Genomic DNA, 23,457 nt, shown 5'->3' on the forward strand with positions numbered 1-23,457 from the left:
GCGCGCGGTGCTAAAATGCATGATCTTATCACGTCATAAGATTTAATCGAATCACACACACGCATGCACGCACGCGCGCACACACACACTGACACACAGTAGCGCTGTGCACTCGCAGCGCAGAGATCTCTTCCTCTCTGTAAACCCTCTCTGTCTGTGCTATGCGTCGAGCAACGTGCGAACACACACTCTATCTCTCTTTCCTTCTCTCTCTCTCTCCTTCTCTCTCTCTGTTAACGGAGAGAGGTCTCCTCCAGCAGGTCTCCTCTGCTGCAGACGGGACACGCCCACACAGTCCGCGGGAGAAAATACACTCTAAAATCTAATTGATTCTCATGACTTTTGCCATGACTGTCAAACCTAAATTTATATACTTTGCGACGTTCATCATCGTTCAAATTTGGCTGGTGGCTTATTAACATAGGTTCCTGTGATGTGATGAACTCAAAATGCTAAATAATACAAAATTATTTCTGGTTTCCAGGGACTTTAAGTGGCGGCCTCGCGTGTGGTGTGATGCTCTCTAGTTTCTCTTTGTGTCTGTTGGAGCCTTCAAAGCCAGACGGAGCGTAGCGGTCACAGTCCGGCCTGCGACGGCCCTTTTGGTGCTCCAGATGCAAAGCAGGCAGTAACAAGCTGGTTCTCTCTCTGCCACCCCCAACCCCACCCTACTCACTGTCTGTCTGATCTGTGGAGGAGCACCCCACCCCACTCACTGTCTGTCTGATCTGTGGGGGAGCACCCCACCCCACTCACTGTCTGTCTGATCTGTGGAGGAGCACCCCACCCCACTCACTGTCTGTCTGATCTGTGGAGGAGCACCCCACCCCACTCACTGTCTGATCTGATCTGTGGGGGAGCACCCCACCCCACTCACTGTCTGTCTGATCTGTGGAGGAGCACCCCACCCCACTCACTGTCTGTCTGATCTGTGGAGGAGCACCCCACCCCACTCACTGTCTGATCTGATCTGTGGGGGAGCACCCCACCCCACTCACTGTCTGTCTGATCTGTGGAGGAGCACCCCACCCCACTCACTGTCTGTCTGATCTGTGGAGGAGCACCCCACCCCACTCACTGTCTGTCTGATCTGTGGAGGAGCACCCCACCCCACTCACTGTCTGATCTGATCTGTGGGGGAGCACCCCACCCCACTCACTGTCTGTCTGATCTGTGGAGGAGCACCCCACCCCACTCACTGTCTGTCTGATCTGTGGAGGAGCACCCCACCCCACTCACTGTCTGATCTGATCTGTGGGGGAGCACCCCACCCCACTCACTGTCTGTCTGATCTGTGGAGGAGCACCCCACCCCACTCACTGTCTGATCTGATCTGTGGGGGAGCACCCCACCCCACTCACTGTCTGTCTGATCTGTGGAGGAGCACCCCACCCCACTCACTGTCTGTCTGATCTGTGGAGGAGCACCCCACCCCACTCACTGTCTGATCTGATCTGTGGGGGAGCACCCCACCCCACTCACTGTCTGTCTGATCTGTGGAGGAGCACCCCACCCCACTCACTGTCTGTCTGATCTGTGGAGGAGCACCCCACCCCACTCACTGTCTGTCTGATCTGTGGAGGAGCACCCCACCCCACTCACTGTCTGTCTGATCTGTGGGGGAGCACCCCACCCCCCTCACTGTCTGATCTGTGGGGGAGCACCCCACCCCACTCACTGTCTGTCTGATCTGTGGAGGAGCACCCCACTCACTGTCTGTCTGATCTGTGCGGGAGCACCCCACCCCACTGTCTGTCTGTCTGATCTGTGGAGGAGCACCCCACCCCACTCACTGTCTGTCTGATCTGTGGAGGAGCACGAGCCTAGAGGATTTGCTCTGGTCGCTAATACATACAGGCTGGAGAAGCTTCAGATATTCACACTCAACTCTTCTTCAAAACAAAACAAAACAAAAAAGAGTTATGGTGGCGTGGGTTAGAAATCTTAGCCTCACGGTTACAGAACTGAAACTCTCTTCTCTCTTCATTATCCCCAGGAATTGCTGGGTTAATTTGTTATTTACGTACATATTAAATGAATGCACTGACAACTAAATACCCATTTGCAGCCATCTGTTACGAATGTAATGAATCTGTGCATTGAATGCTACTCAAGCTACATTTTTATTGCTTGGTTTATTTCTCCAATTCAAGCTAGTTGCACATGGTTAACTGGGGCGAGGTATCGTTTCAAAGATGATGACACCAGTAGCAATGAAGTGATACTGATACCGATAGAGTACCTAATTCCATAAGTTTTTTGTTTTGTTTTTACTTCATTCGATAGCCATCGTGTGAATTTGAACATATTAGTGGCATCTCGGCACGCTGAACTGCCAGCTCCATCACGTAGCACCGCGCTCGACATCACCACCGACAGGTTGTAGCTGCTGCGGTAGTGGGCCAATCACACGTCGCATTCAATCGAAGAACGCTTGCGGGGATTGGCTGCGAACAAAACCATACAAATAGAAAAGGATTGAATGCAGCAGGTATGGTTTGCCTGGAGAAGTTGCGATACTACTTATTTCAGTAACCCAGCCCTGTGGTTAACGGTGACCCACTCAGCTCTCCGGTTGTCCGGAGGTCGAGGCTGCTGTCAAATTCATCGTTTGTAATCTAATTACTTACTGTGGCTATTAAAGTAGTTTGTAATCTAATTACTGACTGTGGCCATTAAAGTGAATCTTGAATCTTGCTGCAGCTACCTGATTGAAAGCTGAAAGCTTACCCTCTATTTGTCTCTTTTCACTGTCTCTGCCTGCCTCTCTCACTCTGACTCTCTCTCTCTCCCTGCCTCTCTCTCTCTGTCTCTGCCTGCCTCTCTCTCTCTCTGCCTCTCTCTCTCTGCCTCTCTCTCTCTCTGCCTCTCTCTCTGTCTCTGCCTGACTCTCTCTCTCTCTCCCTGCCTCTCTCTCTCTGACTCTCTCTCTCTCTCTCTCTCTCTCCCTGCCTCTCTCTCTCTGTCTCTGCCTGACTCTCTCTCCCTGCCTCTCTCTCTCTCTCTCGCCCGGTCAGTAATTATGGGTAAAGGGAAGTGCGTGCGTCTGAGCAGGCCTCCTGCTGGTGAGGAGTGAGATGAGAGCGGCAGCTCTCATTATCGACAGCGGACCAGCCAGCCTCTTAGCCGCTTTAAGCAGATTGGAGGGCGGGAGATGTGTGCGATGTCAAAGCTGAAATATTCTTGCACTTAAGCGCACAATCTTGCTACACGCGCACTTTGTTCAGTTACCCGCTGTTCCTCGGCACTTAGACGACCCCTGAGCAATTACACACGACCCGCTGGGTTCTCCTCTTCTCTTCACAAACACTTCACAAATGCCCCTCTTATGTTATTTCATGTATTTTTTCCCCTTCTCATTGAATGATTGATATAAGGACATTTAATGCCGCCAGTTGAAAGGCTGCTTCAGCGTGAGATGGTTTTTCGAGTCATGATGGCGACTGCTGGCTTAGTGAGGCGCTTCTAAAAGGGAAGGCAAATAGGCGGCTGCACAGTTTTATGCCCAATAAGTGAAGTACAGGTTGTGCCGTCTGTGAGTTGCTGTACTGTAGTCGTTCTCAACCATTTGCATATCAACTATAGTTAGTAGGGGTGTCACGATACGATACGATACACGATATTGGGTTCACGATAACGATACGATATTTTAACAATATTTTTTTGCGATCGATTTGTAAGTTGAGGGGGCATCCCCCACGTTAATTTGAGTAATTTGACAATTTTCATCCTCCATGTCTGTAACGTCCCTCGTCTGTTCAAACAAAGCAATGAAAAGGAGAGCGAGCATGCAATCAGATGCAGATCAGTGCCACCATGTTCAGCTTATTTTTCTCGCGATATGAGATTTCATCTCAACGATACATATTGTCACGTTTTGATATCGCGATATATCGTGGGAAGATATTTTGTGACATCCCCAATAGTTAGTAGTTATAGTTAGTTAGTACACATTAGGGCCACAGACCTCCATTTGTCTCTTGGACCCATATCGGACAATATTTTACTGTTAGATATGATTTTGTCCAGAATTCCATGACTATCTGTGTTATAGGCGGCTGTGGCTCAGGAGGTAGAGGGGGTCGTCCACTAATTAGAAGGTCGCTGGTTCGATCCCCGGCCCATGTCGAAGTGTCCTTGGGCAAGACACTGAACCCCTGCTGTGCCAGCACCCCGCGTGGCAGCTGGCCGCCTTTGGTGTGTGAATGGGTAAATGTAGGCACATTGTAAAGCACTTTATATAAAAGTGCTATATAAAGGCAGTCCATTGACCATTCCATCAGATACAGTAACAGTGAAACTATGATCAAAACAGTCATTCTTCCGTAACTCTGCTAACTTCTTTTAAATTATATAATGGGGAAGTTTAATCCTTATACTATGGTCTGGGTGAATAATCGATTCTGATTGGCTGCAAGATGTCCATTAATTTGTGATAATGTACAGTGATAATGTACACTTAGCTAAATGGTCTGTTCACCGTTCATATCAGTGCGCCAGGATCATGACAGAGCTGTTTGAGCTCTATACCACCGTTAAGGGTTAATATGCCACTTTTATAAGTTTAGAAAAAAACTTAGTCAGTCAAAGTAAGATTACCCCTGTGTTTCAGCTAGTTAGAAATCTGTCGTTTTCGGGGGATCTGCTGCTGTTGTCAGCTGACAGAAGCCGGCTCTCAGCTGTCAACTGTCAAACCAGCTCTGTTTACAACTTTGCGGAAAGCAGCAGCAAGGCGCTTTGCAAGAGCGCGCGCTGCCTCTATCACTGATACAAATCAAGTGGAAGAGGAAAAAGATGAGATCAACAACAAAAAGAAAACAACGAAATGGGCAGTTAACAGCAACACACTGAGAGACGTCCTTGTAAAACATACCTGGACTCCAACATAGAAAGCTTCAGATAGTTTTCAGTCTACTCCAAGCGTGGCATGCGCCATTTACGTCTATAAGACCCGCAAACGTAAACGTAATTCCGTGGAATGTGAGTTTAAACGAGCCAGTTACATGGCGTTGCATTCTTAGACATTGCCGTTTTATTTTGTACGTTGTTACATAGGCTACAATTGGCCAAATTATTAGTTAGCTTGACTCTAGAATTGTGCCAGGTGCAGCAGGCACTAAGCGGCCATTTTATCCAATGATAGCCTAATCTTGAGCAGCCGAGGGGACTATTTTGTCTCGCCGGTTCTCAACTCATATTCAAGGTTATGAAAACTAGATTTCTATTGCAAAATGCATGAAAATATAAATGAATGGTCTTGTTTTGTTTCTTTGGCAAGTGACCATGGTATAAGCGGGTTAATGCACGACGAGGTGTCCATTATCAGAAATTAATGAACTTAGCGGAAGCAACCGTCCCCGGTAACTCAAAAAATAAAATAACAATATCGACCGATATATCTGGTAGGCCAGTACCTGTCGATAATAGCAGCCAACCGATATATCATTGGGGCTCTAATAGTGATTCAACCAATATCCAGTTCAGTTCATGAGAGCTTTTCCATTTGCTGTTCCTGCCTGGCACACAGGGAGGCTATCTTTTGCCATTTTCTTGGCATTTTCCCATTTTTGGTTTCCGGCAGCGAAAACAAAATCCCGCCTACACGTACTGCTCTTGCAATGTTCACAGTTCTTTTATTAACTAACGTTTCAGTCCATGCAGAGCTTCATCATCATCATCATCATCATCATCATCACAATATGGAACTTATTTGGAAATAACAGTGAATCCACTATAAATAGTTTAAGCACCGTCCCTCTCTCTCTACTGATGCTTTTCTATATTCAATATACAGTAGAGAAAGCATCATCAATATACAGCGTATCTCTATTATTTCCGGCACCAGCAACATGGTTGCACAGCCAAAGAAAATAGCGCCACCTACAGTACAGAAACTCAAACTTCTTCATCAACGGAAACTAGAAGGAAAAAGACGTGGCAGTGCTGGACTCCGTTTGATTGACAGGCGATCTTTTGGAAGTGCAGCGCCGAAACACCCCCAGCGCTGAGCGAGCGCCAAAGATGTTGCCGGGGGAAACAAACAAAAACACAGCTGTGATGAATTAGCACTTAAATAATTAACACTTTAAATACATCGATCATAGTCGTTGCCTCCTGCCTCCTACTAGAGTGAAACTACAACTGTGTGTAAACCATGTGTGGATGCGGTAGCAGTCACCTCGTGCTAAATGCATCTGCAGTGCCACACGTATGGATGTCTGCTGGAGGAGAGAGAGAGAGCCAGGCAGCTTTTGTTTATGATGCCAATAAAGAGATTTAGCGCTACTCATAAAAGCCAAGTGAGCCATCCCTAATGTGGCCTAATCCTAGAAGGAAAATGCCCTGTGCAGGTTTGATGTCCCCGGCCTGCACATGTGTGTCGGAGATAGAGCGAGTAAATGACGAATGGTAGTAATTGTGTCTGTATCTGTGAATGCTCGCGCGCGCTCGTAGTACCATGTTTACATGTCTGTGAGACGCCGTGCGGGACGTGAAGCTGCAGTAGAGAGGTCGCGCCGTAATGTGTCATGAGTCGGAAACTAAATAATTTCCTGTCTGTGTCTGTCGCTTCATGTCTGTGTCTGTCTCTTTCCTGTCTGTCTCTTCCTGTCTGTGTCCGTCTCTTTCCTGTCTGTGTCTGTCTCCAGGGTGTCCTCACTGTAAAAACGCCGTCCCCCACTTCACCACCGCTGCAGACCTCTTCAGAGAGGACCGCAAGGTAAGTGTTCCTCGTACACACGTACTGCACACCTAGTACCCACACTCCCTAGCATGTCATTCACATCTGATGGGGGTTTTTATTTTAATTTTTTTATCAAGTTTTTTTCAGATTTTTCTCCCATTTTTCTGCTCAATTGTACTTGGCCAATTCCCTGTCCCAGTCATTGCTGCACCTCCTCTGCCGATCTCGGGAGAGCCGTAGACTAGCACATGCTTCCTCCGATACATGTGCAGTCGCTATTCCCCCACATTCTTCATTTCCCCTCCCCCCCCCAACCAGAGGAGGCATCAGTGCTGCCACCAGGACTCATACCCCACCGACTTCCCACCCGCAGACACGGCCAATTGTGTCTGTAGGAACGTCTGACCAAGCCGGAAGTACCGCTGCCGGGAACTGAACCCGGGTCTCCGCGGTGTTAGGCGGTGTTAGGCACACTTCATACTGAAGTGTGCCTTTATTACTTTCAAACTAGTAATAATGTTCTGAGTGTATCTTTTAAAACCACTACTGCCTGATGTAAACCAAAGTGCCCTTCTGGGACATGAATTAAAGTTGATTGATTGATTGATTGATTGATTGAGTGCTTTCACCTCTACACTACCCAGGCGCCCCAGAGCTGATGTTTTTCTAACCAGAAATCTATTTTTTTTTCTCTCTCTCCCCAAAATATTTTTGATTGAAAACATAACAATGAGCATGTGGGTGTACATTTTCGAATTTTCTTAAAAAGAAAAATGACAGTAAGGAATGCTCAAATGAAGAAGAGAAGAAAAAGCAGCAAAAGTACAGATTCATATATTTTAAATGGACTCTCATTATTTTCACTTCTGGAAAACAGAGTATCTTTCAAGGTGACTTCATGCTGCAAAAGTAGTCATAAATATAAATCTAACCAATAAAACCATCAGATTTGTGAACAATCGCACCCCTCCTTACTCCTCCCATCAAATAAAATGGCCTTCCTCTCCCTGACTCATATTCCATTGGTTTAGACTTTGGAATGAACCCTCACTGTTATGTCCCTTCCTGTTTCAACAGGAGATGCCACAAATTAAGGAAGTACAGATGGCATTTCATGGGGGCTTTAAAATTCCAATCTGGACCACATTGGTAATATGTGGCACAAAATCAGATCCCGAGGCATGTGACCTACATGTGATTTTTGTCAGCATCGCCATGACAAATATGTAAAATCGTAATTCATTCACAACTGTCATCATTTTGGCGGCACGGCAGCTTGGCTGAACAGCGTTGGCATGGAGGAGCAGACGACAAGGCGGGGAAAAGCACAACAGCCAACTTGTTATTAATTTATTAATGTATTTATTTATTTATTTATTGTTTGTTTGTTTGTTTGTTTGCTGAGACAGCAGTTAAAACTCAAAGGCACATACCAGAACCCAAATGTGTTCCAAACAAGCAGCAGAAGCCACGTGACATCATTTGTTATTATCACTCTGCGCACGATTTCAACATCGCTGTCATTTCTTATCATTATCAGATACGGGTTACATCATCGCTGTCACTTCATATTGTTACTGTATCAGATACGGGTTACATCATCGCTGTCACTTCATATTGTTACTGTATCAGATACGGGTTACATCATCGCTGTCACTTCATATTGTTACTGTATCAGATATGGGTTACATCCTAGAATAGATATGAACAGTCGTCTGATATAGAAATCTGATATATGCAGCAACTCTGATATGAGCACGAGGGCCTGCGGTTTGATTGTAGCCAAATCTTGCTAACTCAAAATGTGTGCGATTAGGTTTTGAAGCAGCAGTGGTAACCTCCTTCCTAGTTGTCCTGCACACGTGTCAGTTAAGGGATTTCACCGCTTATCTTAAACCCACATAATGTGGTCATATCTCCTGCACACTGAGGTCTTTTGGGGTTATTGTAGGTTCATAGATTCACAACAACACACTCATCCCTCTTCCATCATCTTGACTCCATCCCATTCCTCCCCCTCAGGACTCTCACTCCCACTCCTCCTCTTTCCCCGTTAAAACCCTCTGACTGGAATCAGTATTTCCAAACCTCCGGACCGGACCCTCCCTTCACTGTGTGACTCACGCACACGCACACACACACTCACGCACACACACACACACACACACGCGTGCGCACACACACGCACGCACGAACGCACGTACGCACGCACACATGCTGAAAGGATCTGGGCGCGTGTCTGGCGAAACTCTGCGCTAACATTTATAATCTCAAACAATAAAAAAAAAAAAGACGTCCAATTGTTGTGTTTTTATCACGAAGACGCATGGTATCTTAATATCAACCACACACATTTGCTCCAATGGCTTACAGGCAATGCGGCGCTCTCAATGGTTTGGTATTTTTCAAAATCAGTCTCAGATGGTGTGAAATAGTGACGTGTGCTGAAAACTTTGTTATTGATATTTGCGAGGGAACTTTTCCTGATAGGATTTGCACTGCAGCAGGAGAGCTGAAGAGTATGTGTAGGTCTGCTCCCCGTGCCTTGGATAAGTGTTAGTGGTGAGTGAGTGGGTTTGGATAAGTCTTATTGGTGAGTCTACAGTGGGTTTGGATAAGTCTTAGTGGTGAGTCTACAGTGGATATAGATAAGTCTTACTGGTGAGTCTACAGTGGATATGGATAAGTCTTAGTGGTGAGTCTACAGTGGATATAGATAAGTCTTAGTGGTGAGTCTACAGTGGATATAGATAAGTCTTAGTGGTGAGTCTACAGTGGTTATAGATAAGTCTTAGTGGTGAGTCTACAGTGGATATAGATAAGTCTTAGTGGTGAGTCTACAGTGGATATAGATAAGTCTTAGTGGTGAGTCTACAGTGGTTATAGATAAGTCTTAGTGGTGAGTCTACAGTGGATATAGATAAGTCTTAGTGGTGAGTCTACAGTGGATATAGATAAGTCTTAGTGGTGAGTCTACAGTGGGTTTGGATAAGTCTTAGTGGTGAGTCTACAGTGGATATAGATAAGTCTTAGTGGTGAGTCTACAGTGGATATAGATAAGTCTTAGTGGTGAGTCTACAGTGGATATAGATAAGTCTTAGTGGTGAGTCTACAGTGGGTTTGGATAAGTCTTAGTGGTGAGTCTACAGTGGATATAGATAAGTCTTAGTGGTGAGTCTACAGTGGATATAGATAAGTCTTAGTGGTGAGTCTACAGTGGATATAGATAAGTCTTAGTGGTGAGTCTACAGTGGATATAGATAAGTCTTAGTGGTGAGTCTACAGTGGGTTTGGATAAATCTTAGTGGTGAGTCTACAGTGGCTATAGATAAGTCTTAGTGGTGAGTCTACAGTGGATATACAGTAGATAGGTCTTAGTGGTGAGTCTACAGTGGGTTTGGATAAGTCTTAGTGGTGAGTCTACAGTGGATATAGATAGGTATTAGTGGTGAGTCTACAGTGGAGTTGGACACAAAGAAGCATCTTCATTGACTCCAGCCCCAGCTCACACTAGGCTGCTGCTCTGGGAGTACAGACATTAGTCTTTAGAGAAAACACTGGACTGGACCAAGACATCATCATCAGTAAATTGATGGGTTCCACAATATAACTTTGACCTCGACTCATATCAGTCAGATACGTTTTCTTTGGTGATGGAAAGGGTCTGCTCATAATGAAACCTCCACTAGCTGATGAACCAGGCGACCATCAACTCCAGGTTAGATAAATATCGAAGTTTAAGATCTCTCCAACCTGCCCTCTTGATCTTTCCTCTCATCCTTCCTCCAGTGACACAGGTGGTGTTTGAACAGGACTGAATTTGAGAGTAGAGCATGCGGTTCCTGGTCCATCCTCTGTATTTCTAAAGCCTAGCCCCCAGTGCATTGTGCCAATCTAGTGTGGATCTCTGGATCACAGTCTATTAGCTGGCCTCGCCTCGTTTACCAAAGACAAACACAAGAGAACAAGCTTTGAAGGCGCCCCAATTAAAAACTCCAGGTTCTGTGCTGTGTTACAGCAGGCCGCTGTGCACAGTTTGTTGTGAGCTGTGTTTCTCTTTTGCCCCATTCAACTAAATAGCAACTGAAGGTGAGCATTGACTCGAAGTGCTCATTTCAAAGAGCTTGTTACTATAATGAGAACACTGTATTGTATCAGGAAGTTCTTCTCTGAGGGATTCTCGCCTAATAATAGCAAGCTAATTCTTGCTTTCAGATATATTGCTGGTTTATCTTCACGGCAAGGAAAGTGCCTCCCTATTACTGCAGCTAGCTGTGTGTTTAATGGAGTCAGCTGAACTCCACCGACCTGAGTTGCACTTTGTCCCGCTGTCCTGAATAATAATATATATCCACGGATGAACTATAATGACCAGGAAGTTTGTTGTGAAGGACAATGGGGAGCATAGCTCATCCTCAGTATTCAGCACAGTACGAGTACAGCTCTGTCTGCACTTCAATGTGAAACGGTCCCGTAGCCCAGATTGGGGCTGAGCCAAGCAGTAATGTGCAGCTCTCCTCTCAAATCTGACTATTGGATCAATGAGATGCTGTGAGGTCCTCCGTCACTTGAAGATGGATCAATAGCGGAATTGGCTGCAGACCTTTGAAAAACAATCCTCTACAACTTCATTTTCTGCTGTCAATTTCCAGCCACTCTTGATGGATTACACCCAGGGATGAGCAGTGGGATGCGGGGGTAGTTACAGCATGGTCCCGGGTCATCGCTGATGAAAGTACTCGCTGTCTCTCAAACTTTGTCCAAACACTGTTTCCATGAGTCAGAAAGAGTCCAAAAGAAACGGGGGAATTCATATTTAGAATGCTATTTGACTGGGGGCACTGCCATAGGGTGCCAGGTCCATAAAGAATGGGAAGTGTTTAGGCAGTCTTGTCAGCTAAATTTCTGTTGACTAGTTTGCTTTTTCTTGAGGTGGAAACTTAAGTACTGCTGAATATACAGCGCTGGCAGCAGGGTGTGTGAAGTCGTCTTGGCATTGGGAGCACACTGAGGCCTACTTTAGAACACCATTAGCAGACTGTGGAATAGGACTCTTCTCTTTTGTAGGCTGTAGCTTCCCCTCTGATCTGCAGAAGGCTGTATTCACTCCCTGTCAGAAGCCTGTGTGTTGCTAGATGCCCCGGCGTGCCGACGCCGACGCCGACACTTAACAACAAGCCATTCATCTCCCAGTGTGTCGTCAGCACTTATGCAGATGCTCAACATGGAAGTGCACGTCTTTTCTTAAGGAATCAAACGTAAAGCGGCGTGTGTGCTGTATTTCATCATGAGGACACGCAGCTTGCTTGTTGCTTCATGGTAGGATGCACAGAGATGATTGTTCAGAGTGTCTCGTGTGTTTTGCTTGTTTCCAGGTAGTGCAGCACACAGGGGTCACAGGTTCGAGCCCTCGTGTAGAGCAGCAGGTTCAGTGTGCGGTGCTCCTTCACCTAGAGAGCAGCAGGTTCAGTGTGCGGTGCTCCTTCACCTAGAGAGAGCAGCAGGTTCAGTGTGCGGTGCTCCTTCACCAAGAGAGAGCAGCAGGTTCAGTGTGCAGCGCTCCTTCACCTAGAGAGCAGCAGGTTCAGTGTGCAGTGCTCCTTCACCTAGAGAGCAGCAGGTTCAGTGTGCAGCGCTCCTTCACCAAGAGAGAGCAGCAGGTTCAGTGTGCAGCGCTCCTTCACCTAGAGAGCAGCAGGTTCAGTGTGCAGTGCTCCTTCACCTAGAGAGCAGCAGGTTCAGTGTGCAGTGCTCCTTCACCTAGAGAGAGCAGCAGGTTCAGTGTGCAGCGCTCCTTCACCTAGAGAGCAGCAGGTTCAGTGTGCAGTGCTCCTTCACCTAGAGAGCAGCAGGTTCAGTGTGCAGTGCTCCTTCACCTAGAGAGAGCAGCAGGTTCAGTGTGCGGTGTTCCTTCACCTAGAGAGCAGCAGGTTCAGTGTGCAGCGCTCCTTCACCTAGAGAGCAGCGGGTTCAGTGTGCAGTGCTCCTTCACCTAGAGAGCAGCGGGTTCAGTGTGCAGTGCTCCTTCACCTAGAGAGCAGCAGGTTCAGTGTGCGGTGCTCCTTCACCTAGAGAGCAGCAGGTTCAGTGTGCAGCGCTCCTTCACCTAGAGAGCAGCAGGTTCAGTGTGCAGTGCTCCTTCACCTAGAGAGCAGCAGGTTCAGTGTGCGGTGCTCCTTCACCTAGAGAGCAGCAGGTTCGGTGTGCAGTGCTCCTTCACCTAGAGAGCAGCAGGTTCAGTGTGCAGCGCTCCTTCACCTAGAGAGAGCAGCAGGTTCAGTGTGCAGTGCTCCTTCACCTAGAGAGCAGCGGGTTCAGTGTGCGGCGCTCCTTCACCTAGAGAGAGCAGCAGGTTCAGTGTGCGGTGTTCCTTCACCTAGAGAGCAGCAGGTTCAGTGTGCAGTGCTCAGCACCTAGAGAACAGCAGGTTCAGTGTGCGGTGCTCAGCACCTAGAGAGCAGCAGGTTCAGTGTGCAGCTTCACCTAGAGAGAGCAGCAGGTTCAGTGTGCAGTGCTCCTTCACCTAGAGAGCAGCAGGTTCAGTGTGCGGTGCTCAGCACCTAGAGAGCAGCAGGTTCAGTGTGCAGCTTCACCTAGAGAGAGCAGCAGGTTCAGTGTGCAGCGCTCCTTCACCTAGAGAGCAGCAGGTTCAGTGTGCAGTGCTCCTTCACCTAGAGAGCAGCAGGTTCAGTGTGCAGTGCTCAGCACCTAGAGAGCAGCAGGTTCAGTGTGCAGTGCTCAGCACCTAGAGAGCAGCAGGTTCAGTGTGCAGTGCTCAGCACCTAGAGAGCAGCAGGTTCAGTGTGCAGTGCTCAGCACCTAGAGAGCAGCAGGTTCAGTGTGCGGTGCTCAGCACCTAGAGAGCAGCAGGTTCAGTGTGCGGTGCTCAGCAGCAGTTTCAGTGTGCGGTGCTCAGCACCTAGAGAGCAGCAGGTTCAGTGTGCAGTGCTCAGCACCTAGAGAGCAGCAGGTTCAGTGTGCAGTGCTCAGCACCTAGAGAGCAGCAGGTTCAGTGTGCAGTGCTCAGCACCTAGAGAGCAGCAGGTTCAGTGTGCAGTGCTCAGCACCTAGAGAGCAGCAGGTTCAGTGTGCAGTGCTCAGCACCTAGAGAGCAGCAGGTTCAGTGTGCAGTGCTCAGCACCTAGAGAGCAGCAGGTTCAGTGTGTGGTGCTCAGCACCTAGAGAGCAGCAGGTTCAGTGTGCGGTGCTCAGCAGCAGTTTCAGTGTGCGGCGCTCAGCACCTAGAGAGCAGCAGGTGACATTTGAGCTGTCCAAAAGGACATGCTGAGTGAGCCATGTATCAGCGAGGCAGCATTTACGCCTCATTGGTGCCGCTTGTCACTAATCGATGCAACAGCCTCACGACATAAATCTCCTTTGTTGTTTTTATGTAGGACTGATTGTTATTGTTGTGTGTGTTTTTTTCCACCACCCCCTCCACATGCTTTAGCCCGAGAGGAATGGATCAGTCATTTTTTCTGTAAGCCGGAGAGAGAAGCTGGCCGGCTAAAGCGTGAAATACGGCTCGCTCAGTCAGTGCCAAGGCAGCTGAACGCATCGAAGCACTTACCGTAAATGTCCATTCTACAGTAGATAGATATGGAGTTCTGTATTATCGTTTTAAAATCCGCCCCCTTTTTTCGTTTATGCATCGTTTACAGTGTTTGATATACAGTTATAATAAACAGTGAAGCAATAATGAATAAAAGCCATTAGGATAAACAATAAAAATGCCAGATGTGAATTAGAAAAGCGGTTACAGAAGTATAAAAAAGTGGAAAATAAAAGTGAAAATGTGAAGCCAAATCGTATATAAACTTGACTGTATAATGTTTTAGGAGGTGATTTAAAAGATGGTGCTGCCAGCCTAAGATCCTCCAGCTGGGAGTTCAAAAGCGCACCAGCCCAAACAGCCTTTCGTTGACTTCATTATTGCCTTCAAACCCAACAGTCACTGAAACACCATTGAAACTGGATTAGCACTGCCAGGGTTCAGTCAGATCCGGATCCACAACCAGATTTAATGGGTTCTTCCTTGGCCCCGTGCTACACCCTCCCACAAAGTTTCATGAAAAGCAAGCCAGTAGTTTCTCTGTAATCCTGCTGACACCGAAAACGTAGTCTCTCTGTAACCTCCTTGGCGGAGGTATAACGTCCTTTAAAGTGAGATAGGATGGGGAGGCAGGGAGGGGGGGCGTAGGATGATGTCCGTGCAGGGGGACCCCGGCCGGTTACTAAGCCAGCAGTGCTTAGCAAAGGCCTTATTTGTGGGGGGGGGGGGGGGGGCTTTCGAGTCTCGTTGAAGAGGCGGATGGCAGTTGGGTCGAAACTGTCCCTGTGACGACGAGAGGTTCTGGTACTGCCAGACATCAATCTTAGCAACCTCTGCTACTATGATGTATAAACGTACATTTCTCCAGAGCAAATTCCCACCCATCTCACCCACATGCAGGTGTTCTTCTATGCGTTCTACACCAGTCCATTGAAGAGAGTTGTGTGTTTCTCCCTCAGATCGTGTATGCTGCTGTGGACTGCACCAAAGGACAGAACCACGAGCTTTGCAAACAGGAAGGGGTGGAGGGCTACCCCACCTTCAACTACTACAACTATGGCAAGTTTGCTGAAAAATACAATGGAGATCGCGGGGTAAGTTCTACTGCATATCTCACCTGCTATTGTCTTTGTTTCATTCACACTGACTGACTTGCAGGCACACAGACTTCCAGTCTTAACCCATTGATACCTGATGCAGCATTTGTGTGTGTATCCCTTTAAGACCGCGAACCGCGTGACGTGGTCTTAAAGGGATACACACACAAATGAGGGATATACACGCAAATGCTGCATCAGGTATCAATGGGTTAACCCAGTTACCTGGTTTTGTCATACTGTTATTATGAGAAACGTGGTGAAGGTGCATGGGTTACACCGATATTAAATTGGCTACTGTGGCATCGTGGTACATTTTGATGTCGACAAAAACATCACAATGAGCAATATTTACTGTTACTATTGCAGTTGGGATAGTTATTTCTTTCCCGTGACTCTATGTAATGTACTGTTGTGCAGACAAAGCAAGGCCAACTGGCGGGTGCATTTTTCATAGCTTTTTGCTGGTGGAGTGGACCATTTTATCTGTGGACAGGAATATTCTGTGAATGATTCGTAGCAAAGGGGATACCCAAGTGCAGGGTGTCAAAGGTTACTGTAAAGAGCTTAAGCTGAACAAGACCTTAACCAGAGTATGACCAATAGGCAGGGCATGATGTGGAGTCTGTGTCCACTTTACTTAACCCTCCGGCTGCTTCACTGAACTAGAAAGACATGTGCTGTGATGGTTCTTCTCTGACCCTCCCTCTCTCCTCTGCGTCTCACAGGAGGCGGGCTTTACAGGTTTCATGCGCAGCCTAAGAGGGCGGGACCAGGAGAAGGTCGGCAAGAGGAAGGAGGAGCTCTGAGGGTGGCGTGTGGTGGTGGTGGGGGGGGGGGGTGGCTTGTCGTTGCACTGTGACCCTTGACCCTGGCAAGGGCCCTATCAGCACTGACGTGGGAGACTTGATGACCTCAGTGAAAGGCTATTTTTTTATACCGTGCTGATCACATTTGTAATAATACCAACAGAGACAGACAGTCAGACCGACCGACCAACTCAAGACTTCTTCTTTATTTTTTCATGGATGTTTTGATTGGAGGGGTGCTGAAAAGTACACCGAAAAAACTTTTTTTTTTCTCTCTTTCTCGCCCAAATACTGTGACTGCATAATATGTGAAAAGCTACACCCTAAACTGTATCTATGCAATACCGGCCCCGGCCCCCAGTGGGGGGCAGTGTGACTGATAGAGACCCACGGTGGATGGCAACATTAGCGAGAGGCTGTTCTACCTAATCCAGTCCTATGAACCCCCCACTCTGTCTCTAGAAGAGGACTATGCTGATGATGATATCCAGCTGTTGGTTCCAATGTTTTTGGACACTACCGCCATGTCTGAAGTCCAGAACCATCCAGAATATTGCTTTGTTACACTCACAGACCAGTACGACAATAGCTGTAATCAGCACCCTGACAAACCCCAGAGCCACATTTTGGAAAATGTGACCTGTTACAGTAGGTTCAAGATGAATCTTTCTTTAGTTTTTTCTTCATACTGTAGGTTTATTGTGTGGTACCACATTTTGGCAAAAGCTACATCAAGTAAGGCAGTTACCTAGACCAGGTGTTCCCAAACTTTTCCGACCAAGTACCACTACGTACCAAACCAAATTTCCCAGGGACCACTCCCACTGCATATACCAACCCCCCCTCCCCTAAAATAAGATTTGCTGATTTAACCATGCAATAGCAGCAGAAAGGCTAAATGACAATATAAGGCAACTAGCTGGTTCAAAACGAACACACACACACACACACACACACCTGCCAACTAGGCTGTGATAAAGAGAAGAGGACCCCTTTTAAAATGTTTTTTTCCCCCTCGCCCAAATTTAGCCTATCTTCCTGACAAGCTAGCATGACATGGTAGGTCGAAATCGTCTTTAAAACTGAGCCTGCTGCAGCCTCTGAAAGTAAATGTTCAGAATTGTGATATTTCCCAAATATCGCGATATTCCCGAAAATTGGTCCAATCCGGCTACTCCTCAGGGTTAATGTGTATAATGTAAAAACTTTTTTTTGGGGGGGGGGGGGCATGGCAATTCTCTGGCGGACCACCAGGCGGAGCCCCGCGGTACCACTGGTGGTCCGCGGACCACAGTTTGGGAACCAATGACCTAGACCATGTGATCTAGGTGAAATCCAGTCCAAAGGGGCAATATTTTGAATGGTTCCAGGCTTTCAGACTTAAGGTCCTTGCACACCAGGAGCGTTTTTTGTTTGTTTGTTTTCTACGTGCACGTTAATCGCACGTCGATAATATTTTTTGAACCTATATCGAGTCAATGCAACCATGCATATCAAGTTTCGCTGAGCGATATTGCGGCTTTTATTTTTTCCGGTCAAAGGTAATTCCCCCCCCCCCCCATAAATTCGTACACACGTTTTGCTGTGATGTGGGTGGGTGAAAATTCGCCTCGCAATTTCGCGCTGTTTATTGGCATCGCTCTTGGTGTGTAACAACCTTTAGTCTTGCTTTTAAAAAGAAATTAAAATGTTTGTGTCGCTTAAAACTGTGGCCTTAAAATGTGTATTAAAAAAAAAAAGAAAATGAATCACTGCGACTGCGGACAGATAAAGTGATACGAGGCTGCAAAGCAAAATGAAAGCGGTGGAGAATCAGAGGCCTGGTGCTTTCGCACTTCCTTTAAATCATGGATTTCATGGACCAGAAGATAAATCAACAGGAAAAGGAACAAGACATGCCAAAAATGACTTCGCGTTTCCCTTTTGATATTTACACGCTTCATACATTTCCAGACATTGGCGCTGGTCTGAGGCCTCCTGTACTCGCTGTAGTGAACATGCTTAGTATGACCTCACTCCACTGTTCCACGTTCACAATGGGATCCCATCAATGTTTCAGCAACTGTAGCGCTCATTTGCATCATCCAAATAAGGGCAGGAGGAGGGGTAAATACAGGGGCAGAATATTGCATGTTGATCATAATCCAATGTCCCAACACATGAATTTCCCCCATCTGTTTCAATCATTGTGAATTCAACACGATATCCCACACTCCCCTCTACATTCATGGCAGTGTCTGTGTAATCGTACCTTGTTTCGGGGAGATGCTAGAATAATTCTGACCTCTGGTTTACACTTGGGGAGATTCAGAGCATCTGTTTAAGTCCATGTGGTTTCTGCCCCAGCCGAACGATACCAAGGAGCCCGAGAACATGATTGGAATACCCGGAGAGGCTCGCTGTCGAAGTGAAGATACTCTTGTGTCGGGAATGGATTGTCTTTGGGTCACGATGGACATTGTGCATCCCGGTCACTACGCAGTGAGTCACAAAGTCAATGAAGTCCCCAGACCCGCCCCCTCCTCCTCCTCCTCCTCCTCCTCTTCCTCTGCCATCATCGATACAGAGGCTGTTAAATCATGACCTATGTGGCGACGTTGGCACTGTGTTTTCAACTCCCAGGCTCAAACTGCTATCAATATTTAAAGGCTTATCTGTAGCAGAACTCATGTTTTATTATTCAACACTTTGGTTGCTCTCATGAATAAAGTTCTCAGGGATAGCGAAACACAATTAAAGGGAAGTGGTTTGTCATTTGCATTCCGGCATGGATGTTGTTGAGCCCTTATTAGGTCGCCTAAATGAAAGCGTGTTTACATTTGGATCCCAAGAAGAAGAAGAAGAAGAAAATGCAGAGATTGAATCGTCCACGTTAGGGTTCCTGCTGTGCTCTGCCATGGCACGCTGCATTCAATAAGACGTATTGGGGCCAATAATAAGAACCGTTTCTTGATAAGCGTTCATTGTCAATGGGTTAGTTCAGAGTGAGACTGTCTCAAATGTCCTGGCTGGCACCAAACACTGTTTTTGTGTCGAGTGTTCAATGTGACTATTATTACATTTCATGGTAGGGAAAAGCAGGACTTGCTGCAACATCCGTTGGAAGACTGTTTTACAGTTACAGTAGGTGTTGACGTATTGCTGTAATTAGGTGTTGGGTTACCTCTCATGGGAAAACAATCACCTTGGTTTACTCTATATCCATTTGTTTTGTGTTGTCTCCACATTGCTGTCACATGTTTAATGAATCTTAACCCATTGATACCTGATGCAGCATTTGTGTGTGTATCCCTTTAAGACCGCGAACCGCGTTAACGCGGTTCGCGGTCTTAAAGGGATACGCACGCAAATGCTGCATCAGGTATCAATGGGTTAATATAAAGGCCATCTCTGTCTTATCCCAAAGGTATCCATATTGTGTTGGAAGTTGTCATACTTATGCCAAGAAGTCATTGTTGCCTTTGTTGATTTTTCTGTGCCCAGCCATATGTATAGTGCCCCTTACAATAAGGACCTTGCGAGATAAAAGAATAAAGTTATGTTTCCAAAAAGCTGTCAGTTGTAACATTCATGTGCTGTCGACACTCGCTCTCTGTTCCAAAGAATAGCACCCGAGTTTAAAGTGGCAACGCTCATGGCCGAAACTATGTAGCAATAAGATCAATTCGAGTTGATAAGTTGTTGACTCAATAGTGGAATATCCAGAGCATGGGAACCTATTTTAAAGTGATCCAACAACACAAAGCTAGTCTGTCGGCACACAACAATAAATGGAGGCTGACCTTGTGGGGTCACTGGGCTGATGGACAGGCCTGGTGAAAGCTCTTTTCCTGCTCATGTGTTTTGACATACCATCTCAGAAGGAAAACAAATGGATGACGAGCAGTGCTCAGCAGAACTGACACTGATCGCTTTACAATGAGAAATGGCACCGGGTCCATAAGTGAGCCCTCTCTGATAGTGGTGATGTCAGTTAAAACTCTCGCCTGAGCCTCTGTATTTCCAGGAATGCAATCATGTTAAGCAGTATACGAATCATGGCTTTTGGGAAAAGGGTCCTGGGAAACTTTAAATTCACACAGGATTCAAACGGCTTGTCCCAAGGCCCGGTCAAAATTGTGGGGGGTGACTGGGTCTGATGTTTTTCTCTAACCTATGAGTGATGCAAGGCTGCTTGGATAAACTTGTAAGCACAGGTAGAACCCACTCAATCCCAATTTCACTCTAAAGGACTTTAGAGGGGGTAGAACACTTTTTTTTTTTAGAAACAGGGCTTTCTTGTGTGGCAAGTATATTAATCTGTGGAAAACAAGAAATGGAGGGCATAGGGTTGTTAATACAAAGTCAAGGTCTGTCTCGGATTTAAGTTGTCTTAACAAAAGCCATTTTCCTTTTATGGCTGATTAGGTTTTGCGCTGTTCAGAGTCTCATCTCCAATCTCCTTGACCTCCCTCTGCACTCTGCATCTTCTGCCAGCCTCTCATCCACCTCACACCTCCTGCCTGCTTCTTTGTGCTGTCTTGTTCGTTCTGTAATGCAGGCCCAGTGGCCCACACACCGTGTATCAGATCTCTCTTTCAAAAAAGCTGCTTTCTGTTGTTCATTTAGTTTGGTTCGTGCTGTGCAGACATCGATACGCACCCTGTTATTTTTGCTGTAGTTTAGAGAAGAACTGCATTGGACGCTATTCAATATGCAGACACCGGGACAAATTGGTACAAACAGCAGACGTCAAAAAAATAAATAGACCCATGAGTATCTGCCTGGGAGAGATAAAGATTGTTCTGCTCTTTTCTCGAGAGGCGGTAATCAAAATGATTTACACCACTTGCTGAAAGATCCATATGCTCACTTTCTGTGCAGCTCAGTGGAGCTGTCAGTCAACAGTGAGTAGAGGAGCATCCTAAGATTGCTGACAGAAATTGGTAAATGATAGTTTGGGGAATCCATCAGAGTTTCACTGGGAGCACTCAACCTTGATTGCCTGGTGGTGACTATCTATGGAGGATGAATGAATTGCTCTTTCAATGGATTGCTGCCGTGCTCTCAAGACAACAACAGGAGCTGACGCAAGACCATGTGCGCAAGATTCACAGAAATCCACAAGCCTTTTATGTGTTGAATGGTGAGAATTGATCGTCATGGTTTCAGGTCAGATCAACCTATGGGGTAAAGGCTGTCAGTACAAGCCTGAAAGGTTTCCAGATAAGTCTTCCTTGGCAGCATCCAAGCAGCCTGCATACAGTATTGATTTACAGATACATGTGTAGCCAGTTAGACAAAGGCATCTGTAAAAGTATTCCTTGTTGAGTAGGCTATAGGAGCAATGACCTATTAATGTTTGTTTATATCCAATCATGAATGAGATAGGGATGCAGTGGGTGATGGATATATTAAAAACAACTCTCTGTCCGACTGGCTTGATATTAAAAAAGGATCCAGGTCTGAATGCAGGCTGTAAGCTAGGAAACAATTGAGTGACCTTTGAGAACAGAGACAATAGTGTCAGTCAGACACTCTACAGGCAGTCACAGTGTGGTGTCAGTCAGACACTCTACAGGCAGTCACAGTGTTGTGTCAGTCAGACACTCTACAGGCAGTCACAGTGTTGACAAGTGCAACCACAGAGTCCTTTGTTTCCAAAAAATGTTTCTCATTAAAGTAAATCAATATAGAAAATGCTTTTTGTGTTTTGTGTGAGATGTTTGTCACCACCACCTGATGTTTTTTATAGCCTCTGCAGACATAAGTTTTGATATACTAATACACTTATTATCATACTTATTTTTCCTCATTTCAAATGTGTGTGTGTGTGTGTGTGTGTGTGTGTGTGTGTGTGCGCGTGCGTGTGTGTGTGTGTGTACAATACATACAGTAGTGCATGTATGTACTATATGTACTGTATGTGTATGTTATATATATATAAAAAAAAAATATATATATATATATATATATATAATTTATTTATCTATCTTAAGACATACTGTATTGTATTATTTAATTTAGGACAGAGTTGAATAGTCTTGAAATTGGAGATGGCAGCCACAACACCTGAGCAAAAGTCAGTATCAGGCGTATGGATGATTATGGGGCTTTTAACCTGTTTGAGACAAAAATAAATCAGATTAATATTTCTTTAATTAAGTCTATTGCTAATCAAATGAGCTATTCATCTTGTGAAAACAACTGGTCGAACCAAATCACAGTTTGAGATGTAAGAGATTGTTTTGAGACGTTTTTCTATTCATCCCCGTTCTCGAGACAACATCCTTGGAAATGTAAAAAAGCGGTGGAGTGGACACTAATATCTATTTAGACTGTGTGACTGAATGACTCACCTGACACGCTCTGGGCTTAACAATCCCCTGGACCTGGGCCTATTCATCAAGCTGTCAGTAACAGCAGACATCCATCATCCAACTTTCACTCTGTGTGCCTCTCTCTCTCTCTCTCACACACACACACACACACACACACACACACACACACACACACACACACACAAGGGCATAAGTATGCTTCAGGCTGACACATTGCCTAGAGATTGCATGGGTGTGTGTGAAAGATGGGACCACTAATGTCTCTGTATTGCTGCTTCTAGCTCCTCCTTTAGCCATACAGAAGTTGTGCTTTGCCCTCTAAACTGGGACTGAGTGAAAATAGAAAACAAAATGCTGATGCCAGTGACTGCCCTACTTCAGGTTTGAGTGGAACTTTAGAGCTGGACAGGCTGGATCTGTGTACACATTATTCATCCATTTTCCATAATTCTTTAAATTTTAACCATAAGAAATTCTGAGCACCTCGGATTAGGGTTAATTTGTCACTGGTAGCCAGTGCATGGGAGAGCAGTGACTGTGGCACTGGCAGCTAACAGAGATCAGATTAAAAATGGGACCAAAATATAGTTAAAACCTAACATAATAAAACATAGTGTCTGCCACAAAATGAATGAGCCCATGAATATTAAGGAGTGTTTTTATAATAAATGTGTATTTACATTCCATCAACAATATGAATCTTACCACATGAGATGGTTACTGAGTTTACTGGGTCCCATAAAGTTGATTGTTATTTGGCTCTGTGGCTGGCCGTTCCCAGACCTTCACAGGACCTGAATGACCAATTAATGATGAACTGAAGTTCTCTACAAATCATTTGCAACTTACTTCCTAAATGGGCTTCAGAGATCACTGCATTTTGTTATAACTAGGCATTTTGCGTGCTACGTGTGCTCGATTCCTAGGCTCGCCCGCTGTGCGGGCTCACTTGCCCCCTCACCCGCCCTGCACCTTGCCCGCTGGGTAGGCTCACCAG

At 46.1% G+C, this 23,457-nt stretch overlaps 1 protein-coding gene across 1 annotated transcript in view; it reads left to right on the top strand.

Moving 5' to 3' along the window:
- pdia5 (protein disulfide isomerase family A, member 5) overlaps nucleotides 1–17,944 on the top strand; it is an 82,781-nt gene extending 64,837 nt beyond the window's left edge. The window contains exons 15-17 of the mRNA XM_083641488.1: nucleotides 6,648–6,718; nucleotides 15,194–15,328; nucleotides 16,060–17,944. Coding sequence (XP_083497614.1) covers nucleotides 6,648–6,718; nucleotides 15,194–15,328; nucleotides 16,060–16,140 — 287 coding nt within the window. The 3' untranslated portion in view covers nucleotides 16,141–17,944. The remainder of the gene's footprint in view (nucleotides 1–6,647; nucleotides 6,719–15,193; nucleotides 15,329–16,059) is intronic.
- Nucleotides 17,945–23,457: the final 5,513 nt, after the last annotated feature.

Source organism: Poromitra crassiceps (assembly GCF_964638095.1).
Source record: "Poromitra crassiceps genome assembly, chromosome: 8".
NCBI lineage: Eukaryota > Metazoa > Chordata > Actinopteri > Beryciformes > Melamphaidae > Poromitra > Poromitra crassiceps.